The sequence below is a fragment of the Rhipicephalus sanguineus genome, chromosome 3 (genome assembly GCF_013339695.2).
Source record: "Rhipicephalus sanguineus isolate Rsan-2018 chromosome 3, BIME_Rsan_1.4, whole genome shotgun sequence".
Classification (NCBI taxonomy): Eukaryota; Metazoa; Arthropoda; class Arachnida; order Ixodida; family Ixodidae; genus Rhipicephalus; species Rhipicephalus sanguineus.
Genome location: NC_051178.1, coordinates 35969455 through 35986788, shown reverse-complemented (window position 1 = coordinate 35986788; position 17334 = coordinate 35969455). Strand labels below are relative to the sequence as shown.

At 45.8% G+C, this 17334-nt stretch overlaps 1 protein-coding gene across 1 annotated transcript in view; it reads left to right on the top strand.

Annotated features, from left to right (window-relative positions):
* LOC119386556 (tripeptidyl-peptidase 2) overlaps positions 1-17334 on the top strand; it is a 218980-nt gene that overhangs the window by 65840 nt on the left and 135806 nt on the right. The window contains exons 8-9 of the mRNA XM_037653838.2: positions 48-276; positions 16212-16342. Coding sequence (XP_037509766.1) covers positions 48-276; positions 16212-16342 — 360 coding nt within the window. The remainder of the gene's footprint in view (positions 1-47; positions 277-16211; positions 16343-17334) is intronic.

Sequence of the window (17334 nt, the reverse complement as noted above, 5' to 3'; positions counted from 1 at the left end):
ATTGTCATGAGAAAGTTTCTGCAATGTAAGTTTGACCACTGACGCAGCCACACACGGCACCCATGTGGCATGCATTGCTGCGGCATGCTTTCCAAACTGCCCCGAGCGCAACGGTGTGGCGCCTGGTGCACAGCTGGTCAGTGTGGCCATCGGAGACCTGCGGCTAGGCTCCATGGAGACTGGTAGTGCACTAGTCCGGGCCATGGTGCGTGTGCTCCAGCAGGGCTGCCACCTCATCAACATGAGCTACGGCGAGCATGCTCACTGGATCGGGGGGTGAGTGCTTTACATACGCTGTGGACGTTCTTCCTGTGCTTACAAAAAATGAGATGCATGAAGGATTTGAGCTTGTACACTGTCGTCCTTTATGAAAGGGAACACGCGAGCGCGCGGCCTGCGCGCTGCGGTAGCTGCGTACAGCACCTTCAACCGAGAGCTGAAGAAGCACGTCCGCTTTTGGCGGCATCGCCCGCTGCGCAACCGAAGCGGGAGCGTAATCTAGCAGCGCTTGTCCACCGGCCATGACTCGTTATTTTGTTTGCAAATAGATGACGCCAAATACGGGTGCGCTTTCTTTCGCTGTCGGTTGATGACACTGTAGGCAGCCGCAGCAGAGCTCAGGCCGCGCGCTCGCGTGTTCCCTTTCATAAAGGACAACAGTGTACATTGTTTAAGAGTATACGTTGTTGGGCTAGTTGGTTCATAATCTTCAAAATTAGCTAGCGCGAAAATCGACAAGGACTGAGAAGGAACACTGCTGTCCTGTACATCAGTGTCCTGTACATCAGCGCCTGTCCTGTACATCAGTGTTCCTTCTCAGTCCTTGTCGATTTTCGCGCTAGCTAATTTTGAAGAGTACATTGTTGTTGCCATTAAGCATGTGTTAAGCGCGCAATCTCTCAACAGTATGCAGTGGAGTACTGACGTGTAGGACTGAAGAGTAAGTTGCAGAGTGGATTAGCTGTTGCCACACATAAACCAATGTGCTGTGGTGAGCGTGTGCTCTGAAAGCATTGGTGCATTGCGCCTTCGACTAAATTGCCAATAAACGAAAAGTGTTGCAGTTGGAAAGCAGCTCTTTAAGCTTAGCAGATACATAAGAGAGTTCCAAAGCAAAGTAACCTGCAGAAAAGTACTGTTTCATCGGGGTGATGCCTGTTCAAAGGCACACCTAGAGTTTGTACTGATTTTTCTGCTGAACTATGCCTGGTACCTAGATGCCTCAGTGCGACAACAAAAAGTACACTGCCTATCTTCACAGCTATAATAGCCACAGGGCTCTTGTTGTGCAAGTAATAAAAGCAGTCAGGATGCGAGGCACCTTCTCAAGAAGCTTCCATCATGTGATGCCAGGTGCATCATTACCACTGGCTGGTTCTGCCATTTCAAAGCAGCAGCACACCACCATTCATACCCTCATTTCTACACCTTAGATTTTGTTACCTAGTGTGTGAAAACTCAAGCCGAAATAAAGGTCAGAGAGATCCCACTTCACTTATGTTCCTGTGCACAAACAATGTCAAATATAAACAAATCTGTTTTATTTATTTATTCTTTATTTATCTATACTGTTGGCGGAAGACCATTGCAGGGTGGTTTCGAAACGAGATATACAAAATAGTAGTGCTGCCTCAGTCGAGAAAGGGTTCCAAGGTAAATACAATCAACTGCCGATTTTTCGGACGCCCGATTTTCCGGACATGCTTGAAAATTCGGACGCTTTCGTGGCACCGTCACCAGCCCCATAGATGTCAATGTATAAGAGTGTCTGAAATTACGGACGTGGAAACTCTTTGGCGTCCAATTTTTCGGTCTTTCTGCCCAAATTGTGGGTGCGAAAGGCATTATTGAAGCCCCCACCTCTGCCGCGTCTATCATCTCGTATGTCCAAACCAGCGCTTTGCGAGTCAATCTGTTTGCGACAGTATCACAGTCCGAAAGTCAGCTTTGCCGCAACGCCGAAGTGTTATGGGGTGAAGCAGACCAGAAATTCAAAGGTGTCTTTACGCATAAGCAGCGGAAATGCACGGAGGCGTGATGGCGGCAGGTGGCAAACGTGCCACTACGGCTTAATCGCTGACAACCCTTACGATAAGCATCTTCAGTTAACTGCTTGGTAGTGCATGTGGCCAGTTGCATGCGGACTGCACGCATGAGAACATAAATGCGCCACGCTGCCATTCGTGCTGCCGCTTTGTGCGAGACCGCTATGTGCGCCGGACAGACGCGTCATCACGAACCATTTCATGACAAATGCGTGCGTATGGCACAGCAACAATACACTGACGGCGTCAGCTTAGTTGGCGATGTGCTGCACACAACTAGAAACGATCAGCTTCACACGGCAGTAAATGCTGCGTATCGGCGGAGATTCGACGATGTGTGTGTGCGCATCGTTTATGTGCGCACACGCATTGCGGAAAGTCGGACGAGTCAACTGCTCTTCCGCCACAGTCTTTGTGTTCCGCGTCAACGCGTTTCCAAACGCTCCATGCGAGAGAACTGTAATCTACTCCGCGCTTTGCTGGTATCAGCGGCACTCATCACGAGACGCAAATTTCAAGTGGCGGTTGGCACGTAGTTAAGCAGGGATCACGGCAGGTACCGAGCGTATTTGCGAGAGCCTGGGCGGCAACCAAAATGCCTGATAAGTGTGCTGAGAGGCATAAAATCTATTTCGGACGTGGCTGTGGCGATTTGACTGCTTGAGCGGAATAAAAAAGCATGAATTAGTTTTTTCGGACTGCCCGATTTTTCAGACGATTTTGCGGTCCCTAGGGAGTCCGAAAAATCGGACGTTGACTGTACACGCAGAAGGCACATTGCAGTAGGACACATAATACAATGATAGAATAGGCACAATACAAGCAAGAGGAATCATAGACATCAGGGTGTCACCAGTTTTGCCACGGCCGCTAAATGAAACAGTTATAGCACAACCAGGAACGACAGTTTTAATTAGATAAATTGATATCCACAAAGTAGAAGCTATGTGTGTCTAGCCGAAGTGACAAGGTTTAGTTAGCCCAGCTTCAAGCTTGCTTACACTGTCTGCTGTTAGTAGTTCATGTGGCAGCAAGTTCCACTCTATTGTTCTGGGGAAAAAACGCCAGGCCTGCGTGGAAAGCGCAGCGCGGTCACAGCAAAACCTGGAAGAGCGGCATTTCTAGAGCCCGTTATAAACTCTTGGGGCAAGTACACTAGCAACGTACTCACTATTCCACAAATCATAGTTTTTGTGAAGTTGGGAAGCACCCACCACAACATTACTAGTCATTCTATGGAAAAGCGAGCTACCATCTGTAAGGCATTATGTGCACTTTGTTAATGCGATGCCTGATGACGATGAGGAATTATGGCTGAGCCCTTTGTAATGCTTTGGAAGCTTTAAACGACCCACCATTTGCGTAATTGGCATTGTGTGTCACCTGGTCGTTATTTCACTCTCCTGCCACGCTATATAACATAGGTTGACGTGGGAAAGAGAGGGGGGGGGGGGAAGCACTTTGCTGAGACCCCGAGGAAATGGATAATGGGGGCCTTATTGGCTTCCTTGGCAACCAATAGAAGTACACTTGCGAGGAACCCACTACGTTATAAATCATCACAATTTTTGTGAAGTAGGGAAGCAGCCACGATGTAATTTTTCGTCATTCTGCGGAGAACCGTGGTACTCGCTAAACACCTGTAAGGCATTATGTGCACTTTGTTGATGCTGTGGCTGATGACGATGAAGAATTATCGCAGAGGCCTTTGTAATGGGTTGTAAGCATTCAACAACACACTCGTTGCGCAGTTCGCATTGTGTGAGGCCCGGTTGCAGAATTCGCGTTTGTGTGACGCCTGGTTCTTATTTTACTCTTCTACCACGCTACAATACATATGTAAATGTGGTTCCTTGCCGGCATGAAGCCTGTGTAGGGTCTTTTTGAAAAACATATTGGGTGGATTCAGCGTGATACAACTCGGACAGATGAAGAAGGGGCGAACACCAGTGTTCATGCCCCTCCTTCATCTCTGTCCTAGTTGTATCGTGCTGAATCTACGCAATATGTTCAACAGAATCCAACTCGCCCAAATGTCAGTTCTTCTTTTTGAAAAGCAGTTTCAAGCACTGGCATGGCTCTGAGGTAGAATACTGGGCTCTAACGCTGAGGGCCCAGGTTCGAACCCCGTTCCATCCTTGAAATTTTTTTCTTATTTCGTTCTTTTCCTTATTTCGTGCGATAGTGGTTACGGACACCGGCGGCGGTGGAGAACTACACCGCCAAGAACGGCCCTTGTTGTGATCTCATAACAGCTTTCGCTGTAAAACGAGTATTTATGTACATCTATTCATGCTGAAATTGGCAGAATATGGTCTTGGTGGCTGCTTCTGACAGTTCGGGACACGCTGTTTTATACTATACTTTTGGGTATCAAAATTAAACCAATTATGATGAATCAGATACAGAATTTTCAGTCTAGCGATCTTTCTGTGTTGAGAAAGTAGTGGTAGATTTAATTTCTCAATCATTTGAGTTATGTAATCAGTTGATCGGCATTTTGACATTTTGACCAGATGAACCTTATTGCTCTTTGAATTTTTTCAATTCTATCAGATTGTTTTTAAAGGGGTCCCAGACGACGCTCGCATACTCTAGTGTAGGACGAACAAGCGTTAAGCATGCCGTTACTAATTTAGTTTGTTCAGGAACAAGTTTTAACTTTCGCCTCAAATACCAGAGCTTTTTTTTCAGCTGAGGAGCATATGTTGTTTATGTGTGTTTTCCATTTCAGATCATTAGCTACAGTAATAGGAGGTGCTTAAAATGATTTACACAGCTTAGAACCTTGCCATCTATCTCGTAATTGACGATTGTATATTTTTAATCTTATTGATCACTGTTATATACATAGTGTTGATGTAGTTTATTTTCATTTTCCATCTATCACACCAGTCACTAATACATTTTAATGCAGAATTCGAAGTGATTTGGTCATTGTGGTTGGCTACAGGGGCTACAGTGGTGTAAAAAAATCCACGCATATCCACGAAGTGAATGATGATAAGTGGGTGAAGCTGTGGGGATTGTTTGGTCACCGCGAATCTCCTGATTGTCGTTTTTGTCGTTTTGCCGCCGCTTCCCGCGCCCTCGCCTCCGGAGTAGTAGCTTCTCGTTAGTGCTCCCTTTGAGCCGCCGCATGCCGTGCCTTTCGTTTGTTTTCATCCATGGCAGAAAGAAAATGTGTGGTCTGGAACACGCATACATGCGCATTTGCACCGCAGCATCCTCTCGTGTATTTAAAGTGACATAAAGAGTCGATGTCAAAGCTCGGTCCTAAGGTCCATAATGTGTACGTTGAAGTCGCCAACTAGTATAAAGGGTTTGTGCTTGTAGGTGTTTTGTATTGTTCTGTCAAAATGACGATTGTTGTTCGTCTATTGTAAACCTTTTTTTGATTCACATACACACGACTATAGCAACGGTTTTCTAACCACCATGACAGCGGACAGTGAGCGTCGACGACAAAGCTAGGTCCTAATATCCATAATGTCTCCATTGAAATCGCCGACTAGTATAAAGGGTTCGTGCTTCTAGGTGTTTCATATTGTTCTGTCACAATTATGATACGCCCTTGTGCACCGCAGTGCCCCTAGCGGACTCCATGCAAAACTGAGACACGCCGCCGCCTCGCCAGACACAGGACATGCCTCAACCCTAAGGTGCTTCGCCCCTAAAAGTTTATGGCCATATGGCTGTTGTTGCACTTTCATTACCTGAGACAGTCCACTATTTTAAGATAACCTTGAATGAATAACAGAACTACCGTGGTCAATAGGTTAGGGAAGAGTGACATGCCGTGGTCATGTGGGGGAATTGGATTCGCCTGCAAAAAGGCCATGTCACTGCGGGCCCTTCGAGCTCTTTAAAAGGGACACTAAAGGCAAACAACAATTTATGTCAAGGTGAAAGCTCAGTGTATGATAATGTCTAAAACGGCAATATTATCAACAGCAGTGCCCTACTTACCGAGAAATTAAGCTAAATGTATCTATCACACAATGAGCGCCATGAGCGGCACATTTTCAAAGTGATCCCAATGACGTATGAGAGTCTGCCTACAATTAATCACTAGTAATCAAACTAGCAGCAATAAAAAAAGAACCTTCCGTGCATCAAGAGACGTAATAAAACGCTGTTTGTTTGTTTCTGTTTGATTCATGGAATAAAGAACCTCCTTGGCGTTGTCATGGGGAATGGCGCACGTGGTTCAAAGGTTCCGTTTTCGCCGAACTGCGCTTCGCCCGGTGCCCTGCTTCGCTCATGCCGTTGCGTCTCAGTGGTAGTTTCGGTATCGCGTACTGCCACGTGTGTCTTGCGCGCTCGTGAAAGTCACTCTGACAGAAAGTTCGACAAAATGCCGCATGCATGTGATCTTGCCGGATGCCAGAATGGTGCACGCCGCCAGTACACGCCACCGCGCAGTAAAGGCGGGCAACGTTGGGCACAGCAGCAGTGACGTGTGAAAGACTGGTTTCAGGCGGGTGATTTGAAGTGCGCTAACGCGATGCGGACCATTAAAATGTGATTTTATTTCAAGATAAGCACTTCCTTGGCACAAAAGTAGCACTACGAGGTTTCTGGACCACTATTTCAACAATCAACGTCGACTTAATATTTGCCTTTAGTGTCCCTTTAAGTATGGGCTGTGGTGTGGGGGACCCTGATTATAGAAAATAGGCAGGCATTCATTTTTCCAGGGTGCCTAATTTCCCTAATGACTTTAACGCCCCTATTAAGTGAAAAAAATCTTATGTTCACAGTATCTTACGTGTGAACTCAATTAATGAAAAGAAAATGTCACAAAGCCATGTTGAAGATATTTTTTTTATATGTGTAGCCCTTCAATAATTGGAAAATTGCAAGCGCAAACACGCTGCTTGTTTTATCAAGCTTGCAGTGGTGGTCCAACTGCGTCAATTGCGCTATTTTGCTACAATCGCATATGCCTGCGCCTTGCTGCGCACATTCGAGTGCAGCGTGTGCCAACTGTGCCAAAGTTCACTAGTCCACCTGTTTACATGGCATTGGACCGTTTATGGCCCAAAATATTCTTGGTAGCAACAAACACCACTAGAGCTTTCCCATAATGCTGCCGATGCCCTCCACTTGCTCCATTCCAGTGATGCGCTTTTTGTCATTATATTCAGCCTAAGCAATGCCTTCGCCACCGCATGTGTCTCCATTGTTGAAAGTTTAGCGTGCCATCGATAGTCTCTCTTATTTGATTGGGGAACTGGCGATAACACTTCGAAAAGTGTTTTGTCTTCGTTCGCGAGTCGCTCTGCGTACAGCAATGGAGCCACCGCAGCCAAGCGGCAACAGCTAACGGTGCCGCACATGCCGCACATGCAAATTAACATTCGGCCATGAAAAAGTTTGATCGTTCTCAAAAAAAAAAAAGGAAAGGTGCTTTCTAATCGCGCTGCGCAACGTTTTTCGGTATGCCTCTCGTAAAGCTAAGCCTAAATGCACACATATTAGAGCGCGTTTGGCATGTTGTGGCGTTACTGCTGCTCGCGCACATCCACGCGCTCGTTGCGTGTCTTGATTGTGAAACTGATGTAACGCGGTAGCAAGCCAGCTCATCTAGAAATTGAGCCGCGCAGTCAGCCACAAATCAAGAAAAAGTGGCCTCACGTGTCCTATACGCCGTTAGAACAATTAGTGTTGTCGTCAATCCAGAAAAAATGTCACAGAAGTTTCACCAGCTTGCAAAGCTTTCCAACTGATTTCCTCCTGCTTGTTGAAGACTATGCTTGGGAGCGTACTCAGCATTTGTTCGCAAATCTCACATTGACAAGCATTGAGCTGCGCTGCCGCGGGACTTTCTCGCTGTTTGCAGGCTACCTAACTGCACCGTGTGGTGACCTTGTTAAGTCCAAATTACAATGCAAAACTGTAAATTAAAGAAACAGACCGGATGTAGTCGCATTAGCCCTCCACACTTGTTGAAACCTAAAATGTCCTTCCTGGACCCAGTCTCAGGATCCCCGTCTACAGCACGACAGCTCACCGGTTTTCTAACCCTTAAAAAAACAAAAAAATTTAACCGGTGCACTCCTTGCACCTAAAGAGTTGGTTGTCCTTTGTCATCTGGCCTGTTAGCGGGATGCCAGAGTTACAGTATTCCCCAACCGTGTAAGTAGCATGGGGAGTCACACCCACCTCGACAGCATATTAAGTTAAACAATTTGCGAACATGGGGTGTCGCTAAAGCCAATGTTTCGACAAGCAGACTTGTCTTCCTCACGGCTGCCTTAAAGAAGAGCATTCCTCTCTTCCTCCCCTTCATGCTTGGAATAATCACTGACCCCTCCCCTTCGTACAAGTTTTTTTTGTACCAGTTTTTATTTTTTGGAAGACTTTTTCTGGATATTTGGAGAACCCAAAGTCCTTAAACGTGAAAGGAGAATGTCACTCAGTGCTCACGCTTCTAATAATTATTGAGTACAATGGAGCATCATCTGGCAATTCTTGCGAGATCTGGTGATTATTGAATGCACCATTTACGCAGGCAATTTCAAACAGTATGTTTTCATTTGCAACGAGTTGGTCTTATTTCTTTAATTGTTAGACTGCTCTTTTTCTGGTTAGGATTCTTTTTCTTTTTGGAATGACCTTATGACACCTGTCATTCGCAGAAACCGTATGTGCCATGCTTGCCTTGTCACTGATGCTTCACTTCAACGCACATCTTGTGCAGTGCAGTGAAGCCAGAATGTGACTCTCTTTCGTGCTAAGAACCTGATTAATGGCTGCTCTCTGGCTGTTGGCCTTGTCTCCTTGTTTACATTGCAGCAGCATTTCCTGTGTGCACACTAGTTAGAATATTCACTGAAAAAATAATGTTCTGCTCCAAGTGATCCTAAATTTTGTTTTGGTTGCTCCAAACCTGCTCCAAACAACGGTTCTTCCTGCTCCAAATTCGCTCCAAAACACTTTTTAATGCTCCGAAAATTGCTGCAAATCATAAACTGGCTAGACCACCACTGAGCTTGCGGTCCTGTGCATTGCAAGACACAAGAAAATGCCACTTATTAGTTTATTAAGGCAAAAGTCTTGATGCCTCATTCAAACGCGAAAATTGACCGTCGGCGGCGGTGTCCGGCGATGTCGGTGTCAACACAAGTGATGCAAAAAATTATCACATGATGACATCAACATATGACCTTATCATGACGTCACCGATTGCCAAAGTTAATGACGTCATCACATGACATCGTCATTTGGTCAAAGGTGGATCGATCCTGGAGGGCGTGCAAAATGCCTTAAAGGAGTACTGACACGAATTAAAAAAAATTTTGAATTGTTGCTCTGAATAAAAATACTAGTGTCGAGAAACATAAAACGAGTATTGTGGTGTCTCGGAATGCATTGAATATATTTTTATTACCCTACCTTAACGCAGGGTAGGGCAAAATTGGAAAAAAAGAATCACTTTTTTTTCTTGGAAATTTGGGAAGGGTGTCCCTTTGTGCATATTTGCCACATTCGGGCTTGTCTTAAAGAGTATTTTTTGTGGCTGAAAACCAGTTTTTTCGAAAGCAAGTAGTGAGTGCACACGCACCCTAGGACAAGCCCCTCATATGCGCTCCATGCTTACGGTCTATTTTTCTAAAAATAAAAAAAAAACTTTATGTACAAAAGCCAAAATGCTTGTCTGGAGTCAGCGTGCATAGGAAATTGTCGGGTAACTTCTAAGGCAGTCCGAAGACACTGTGTGGCTTTTTATTCGCACTTGTTCTTCGGAGCACGTCTGTTCGAATACTTTCAGCTTCTAGCTTCATTACACTAGGTGTCTGTCATGTCTGTCGATAAGTTGAGATGCTGAGGGTAAAGAAGGTCTTCAGCAAGCATAAATTTCGTGGCAACTAATACAGTTCTAGATTGTAAATGCGAATAAATGCCTGCGACGTACTGAGGTGCTGAACGCTGAACCAGAAGCTCTTCATCATTGAACCTCTCAGCCTTTTCAGCGTCCTTCGAGACGAATCGCGTGCAGGGTGACAACGGGTATGCTCTAGTGGATATGAATATTATTTGTGATGCAATTAGACCGACTTGCATGTGTAAACCGTGCTCTACCAGCGTTGAGCTAATGGGAATTGCATCGCAGGGTCCTTGCTGTATTTGTTTAGGCTTTAGAGCCTTAAGGATTGCGACATTGGATGTTGTTCTTTTGTTTAATGATGGCAGTATCGCACGAGCCAAAATTCTGATAATTAGGATTGAAGTCTGGCCAAAATACAGTCAATTTTCTGGAAAAAGTTCACCACAATCAATGATACATTGCGAATAAGGGTGCACGACAGCTCACAAAAGAAGCAAGGCATGCAAGACGACAGGCTTGAAAGTGAAAAATTTACTTTGGCAATGATTACCAAGCTTGTAGCTACTGAATAAAACAGTTGAACGGTGTTTGTGGCAAAGTATGTTCGCTTTTCAGCTGTTTTCTAACTTTAAACTATATTATCTCAAAACCATGTTTTTTTATTACTTAGGTACCGTTATTTCCTATGTATTCCAAGATAACCAGTTGATTATTTTTTCTTGTATTCTGCATAAATGCACACAACTACTGAAGCAGAATTGAAATTATGCACTTAACACTTTTTGTGTTACAAATTTTCAAAGATGCAAATTAATTCAAAATTTAGGTCCTAGTGGTAAAAAATTCACCAAAATTATAATATTAGTCATATTTAAATAAATCTGCTGCAGTTAAAAAATCTGAAAGAAAATGATATATGCATTATGTTGATATCTCTTTTAGTCACTGAGAAAACGGTACCTCAAAATGCCGAAAATGCATGGGGCGTATAGGGCTTACCCTGTGCCCTTAAAAAAAAAAACCCTTTCGGTTTCGATATCGAGGGGGCGGCTTCTCGGTGGCGTGTCATAGCAGTGTGATGTCCCAGCGAGACTGCAACTTGTGACATACTAGCAGCAAATCTGAATTGTCGTCCAGTGACCCCGATAGTGATTTCTGCGATTTAGGCTGCATGCAGGACGCAGAGTATGCAGGACTCGTGATAATGTCCATTGTAGTGGGGCTGGCTTGCAAAGGCTCAGCGATAAAAACTTTAAAATCAAACCAAAATAAAGTCACAGTTTCGCCTCAAGGGCGAAGCAATGAATGTGATAGCAAGAAATCGGAATGTCACAGGAAGAACGGTAAGCAGCTAGAAACTCGCTACGCACTTCTCAAGCACAGAGGGCGCAGGAAAAGAAAACCCACAAGGCGAGTGCGAACTAACAACTGTCACAACTCGACACTTGCAGCGTGCTGCTCAAACACAAAGAAGGAGGCACAAAAAGAACGCGCAGGTATACATAGGACAAGCACGAACTGGCACAGTTGTTACTTCAACTAACTCCTGCTTCGGCTCTTCTAGCTAGCAGATCACACCTTTCGCAAGTGCGGTTGCTGCAGTGAGCAAAGTGACCTTTGTGTGGTCTATAGCTTCAAGGCAAACTTTGCGGTGAAAGCACAAGACGTACAAAACTCCCCCTCAAGAGATAATCGTGCAAACATGGTCGACCACACCCTGTATGTCAAAGTACGAGTCGAAGGTGCACATCCCAACTCCAGCGAAACACTAGATAGTTTAAGAATTGGGGACCCAAGAAATTTGTGAGCCGCCAGGATGCATGCGCAGAATGCATGCCACTCTCGGACTCTTGCGCTCGCATTGTGCGAAGACCGTGCAGCGCCTTCCTTTGAGCGGCAAGCAAAACTGCAGAGCGCGCGGCCTCAAGAGAAGAAAATAAAGATGGCGCTTGGCAGTGGCACGTGAAGCCACGGCTCGTGTTTTCTGCGGGCGTCAATTCTCGTCACTAAGATAGAACTTCATTTCGCTCTAGTTGGTAGATATTCCTGTGGCTAAAATTACAGCACAAACGCACTTCTTTGTCCTTCTTACTTCTTCTTTACTTCTTTGTCCCTGCACCCATGGAGGAAGGAAAAATAAGGAGAGGCCCCGACGTCACATTCGTGAAGCCTCCACATCGCGAACACCCGCATCGCCTCCTAGCGAAGGAGCCTCGAAACATTTCGCAACTTTCGTCGTGTCGTTTGCAAGCGCATGCGTGATTCGATCCCTTTTTCTTTTTTTTGGCCGTGCAAGCGGCGCCGCGCTGCCGGCGCTGCTCCTTGTGTGTGTTCTTTAGGAAAGCTATGCAATACCCAGCTGTTGCGTATGGTTGCGTATACCCGGTGCAAATCGCGTGCACTGCGGAAAGTACCGGGTGTCACTTTTCATGTGTACGTACACGTTCGCTTCATTGCTGATCACTAATGCATGGTATTTGCATGCGAAGCTCTCGGATGTGCGCTCTGTTGCCCCTTACTCATTGTGTCAACTCAGAACACACGTGAACTTTTGTTTTTGGCGTCTGACGCGCTGTACATAACGTGCGCCGAAGGCATCATACGTTTTTAGAGTCTGTGTCGTTCAACGAAAGGGCAATAAACTTATGTTGTTGTTAACGGACTATGTGATGTATGTATTGTGCGGTGTGCGCTCGCTGCGTGCTTGTTGTGTGCGTACTGGAATTACAAACTTTACGTGCACGATCGCGTATACAATACAGCGGTGTCCTCTTTTCTACGTGAGGTTATGTCAACTATAGGTTGGCGTTGCGCCGAATAGCTACTACGCTCACTCGATATACACGAAGAAAGAACCGCTAATCCGGCAACAGATCGGGAAATCGGGCTACGAAAAAGGGAAGGCCCAACGCCCAGCAGAACGCGTAAGTCACTGCTAGGTGAGTTCGAATACGATGATGCAGGGGCTGAATGTTTTTGATCACGGCACGTACCGGTATTCTGTACTGTTGCACAAAAACGCTCCACGAAGAATTTCAGCACGCAGCGCTCGGGTCTTCCACGCACGAACAGCCTGGTAAACGTCTGCTTGCAACATTTTACTGCGTGCGAACCGCACAATACGCGCTAAGTTTACGCCGGGACCTCAAATCTGTGCAGAAGCTAACCACCGCGGAGAGCACGCCGCGGGGCGTCTGCTGTTTTGTTTGCCCCATACCGGTTTGTTTGCCCCATAAATCTGACGTCACTTCCGCCACACTTTTCGCAATGCATTGAAATACGATAGGGCCTCTCCTTAGTTTTGCTTCCTCCATGCCTGCACCCATCTGTATATACTTTCATGTCTTTGCGTATCTAATATACTATCATCATTGTTACACGTTTTGGTTTAGAGCTATTGTGTGTGCATGTGCGGTAAGTTTGCCTTGGGCTTATACAGTATAACCTCATTACAACAGACCTTCATATTGAAGAGGATTTTGGTCTGTTTTAAAGGGAATATGTAAAATCTAAGTACTGTGACAACAGACTTTTATGTAAACACTGAATGGGTCTGTTATAACCGGAGACAATTACCAGTCACAAACATGGTCTTATGACATGACATGACAGGGGGACCAAAAAAAAATGCGATTTTTGGAACATCACATTTTCAGTTTCTGCAGCCCATTTTCTATCCGATTCCAAAATATCTTCACTGAAAACTGTGTTGATGTGTTATAAAAAATTTTTTTTCATCTGTCGATTTGGCAAAAATGGCGGAAATAGCAAAAAAAAAAACAGCATTTTTCAAAGTTATAGCTCGGCAACGGCGCAACCGGGCGCCACCATTTTGGGCTCGTCATAAAGAGCATTTCTCCGCATTGAAGTTCTCCATTTCAGCTAGCTCCTCCATTCACTTGCAAGCGTACGAAAAGCACGTGCTTGAAGTTCAATTCAAGGCCTCTGATTGGCTGCTTCTGCCATGATGCTCGCTTCGGGATCGTTGTCTGGTGCTTGTGCGTCGCGAGGTCGTGGCTGTCGAAAATTGCGCTACTTAGTGACGCGTTCACACTCATTCTGTGTTCACGGGTCGACGATAATTTAGAACGCTTTAGTTTTGCAGCTGCAAGCGGAAGCTCAATCATCAGATTACGATAGTGCGCTGCACTCGTCGCGAACATCGCAGATGTGAGACTGTAATAGCGTTGACTCGTTGGACCCGCTGTTAGAGGTTCTTCCTAGCACTTTGGCACTCGTGACGAAGACCACCGCGGGACAACTCTTTGTACTCTCAATCGAGCATGACGTACTTTGAAATATCGGGCACTGTGGCCACGCACATCACAACCGAGTTTTCTACTCGATGTCGTGGCTAGGCCTCCGCTCACGGTGCTGATGTACGAGACAAATCCGAACATATCGCGCCAGCGTACATGCGAAAGCGAAGAAGCCGCAGTGTCCTTCGTCGCAAGCAACGAATCGCATCGCCCGTACCCGCTGGCTCCTCAGAACCGTGGATGGGCATTTTGCGCATCGGCAGCGGACCCCCCGGCCAAGCTCGCCGCGCAGCGACCGCTCGGAGAAGCAGTGGCAGCGGGTAGCAATTTCGTGTGTCAGCGTCGCAAAACGCAACACCAAGCACGCTGCGCGCCGATTTTTTGTCGCTACAGCTAGGCATAGCTGATCATTGACAGACCGGAGATCGGTGGCCTTCGTTCTTAAATCGGTACGTCGATAACTGCGGCGCGCTGTTCCCGTCCCGAAAGTATGTGCTAAGTGATGTTTAAGTCGGAAGTTATTGAATTTGGTATGTCCGTGGTAGAAAAGTCCGCTCTAAAGGAGACCTGACCACCTTGCTGGCCGGACATTTTAGTCCATTATATCCGAATATCCGTTGTACCAGAATCCGTTGTAAACGAAGCTCAATCAATGGAAGACATACGGAGGTCGGCATAATGCCACAAATTGGTATGTAATATCCGAATGTCTGTTGTAAACAGATCCGTTGTAACGAGGTTATACTGTATATGCATTGGCGTATGAAAGAATAAAGCATTTGTTAGTCAGTGCCTGTGTCGTTTCTTTTCTTCCGGAGTGTCTTGTGCGTTTGCACTGTAATTTTAGCCTCGGGATTCTGGTCACGGTGAAAGATATATACCGTGATACTGCTTCAGCCGTCTCGTTTCTTTCCTCCTGTTGCATAAGTCTACAAGAGCCAAAGCGTTCACACTAGCTCGTGCCACCATGAGCCAGACGCTTTTCTTTTTCCCTGGCCGACTGACCACGAGTGGTGTGGCACTGCAACCCCAAAATGGAAAACTAGCGTCGGTCGTCAGCAATATGACGCAAACGCAGCAGGGGCAACAATGCAGCATGGCGTTCGTTCGTCTTGCATAATTTTAATTTCGCCATGTGTCGCGTCCCGTGCATTTCACCCAACGTCGTGTGTGCTTGTATCCTGCCGTTAGTATCCTGGAGAACGAATGAGGCATGGCGTAATTGTCTAAGGCAGCGAGATGCGGAGCGAGGGGTCGCAGGTTCGAAACCCCGGTCGAGCGGTTCGGAATTTTTTTCTTCTGAATTATTTTTATTTGTTGCTTTTATTTATATATGCATACATATACATATCCGGGACATGATGGCGACAGCAGAGATCTCCCGAAAGTGTCCATACAATTGCTATCACAATAAAATATTTTATGCATGTTGTCTGACTCCGGTTTGTGGAGAGCGTTGACGCTGCATACCAAGGAAACGAAAAGTGCCCCTTTTGCAATGTCTCAAAGTTGTCTCAGTACTCCTTTAAGTGCTGAAAGCTTTCGGTGGGGGGTGAGGGAAGATCAATACATTGACTGAGAAGACGACAGTGACGGCTTGTGCCTTCGAGTCATCTTATTCGAATGCAAAAGGGACCCTTTGAGCTGAAGTAAAGTTGTGTACTGGTTGAGCTGGTATAGATTCATGGCGAGTGGAAAACAGGACACAGAGGAGACGACATGGGACAGGTGCTGACTGAAAACTGAAGTTTATTGAAAAGGAAACTTGCTTCTTATAGTTGGCAAAAACGTCCCTATGAAACAGCTAAAGATATGCGCTCACGTGAGCATGAGTGCATATCACGTCATCTGCCCGTCATCTCCCACTGAATGTCATCTGCCCACTGAACGATTTTCACAGCCACATGGACCTCACCACCTAGGCCCTTGTGCTACAAAGATTCATGCAATGCTTCACAGCACGATGATTCCCCCAAATTTCTGCCACTTGTTTTTTCATGTCAGTCTAATTATTGGAACGTAACAAGCAGGCCACTCTATTATGACCACTGATCATGTCACCTCCTCTGACAGGCGACTGATGGAGCTGATGCATGAGGTGATTGACCGGCATGGAGTGGTAATGCTCAACAGCGCAGGCAATCATGGCCCTGCACTTTCCACAGTCAATGCGCCAGGCACCATGCCCACTTCCTCTATTATTGGTAAGTGCTCCTCTCACGAACTGCTTCAGGTGGGAACCACTCTCTGTCCATGGGTAGTGTCTCGTGCTATACTAGCTTTGTGTGGGATTTTTTTTGTCCACTTTCATTCTTTTCCACTTATGCCATAATTATTACACTGCAGTTATAAAATAACAAATAATGCTTTCCTTAGCTTATTGTCTGTTGGGTATAATTAGGATGTGTGGGATAAAATTTTAAGCCAATTTGTCTTCTTTTATGCACCATCTGTTGTCAGCCTGTTCTTGGTTTTCCTTTTTGTACTGTAATACCCAACACAAGAAGCAACGATGAATAGCCACCAACTAGCCCAATTGAACTTCATTTTGTGCAGTAACGTTGTTATGCTGTTAGGCTTCACAGCTTTTCATCCTTGGTGTGGAGCTGCATTGTATGTGTTCCAGTAAAACTTTCTTTTAGGCTGGTTGGCTTATTCGTTAAAGGGTCCCTCACTAGGTTTGGCCATTTTGGGGCACAATGCTTACATCGTGTGCTTACGATCGTGTCTGCCAAGAGTTAACATCGCTGCGTGCCATGGAAAGTGCTAAAATTTCAAGCTGAACGGCGTTTGCTCTTCTCCTTGCGGGCGCCATGATGTACAGCATCAGGTGTGCCTATATAGATGGAGCTGTGCTGCACTGCAAAGAACATTGGGCAAGGAGTACATCGAGGCATTTCAGCACAGCATAAACTCTAGAGAAAGAAAGAGGGCCCACGCATTGTGATCTGTGCTTGAATGCATGTGCGTCATGTGATCTTCTGGCCTCAGTACACAGGGAAGGAGTTTGGCTTGTGAAGGTTAGACAGGTCAAGTGACAACGGTGTAAAGCTCGCCTCCTCACATCACGTTTGCATACTGCTTCTAAATATTTACCTCTGCTTGTACTGAATCAACTTGAAAAATTCTCATGGTACAACGTTCTCACTTGGGCACTCTCTATTGGGCAACTAATTGTTACGTGGCCTGATGAGGG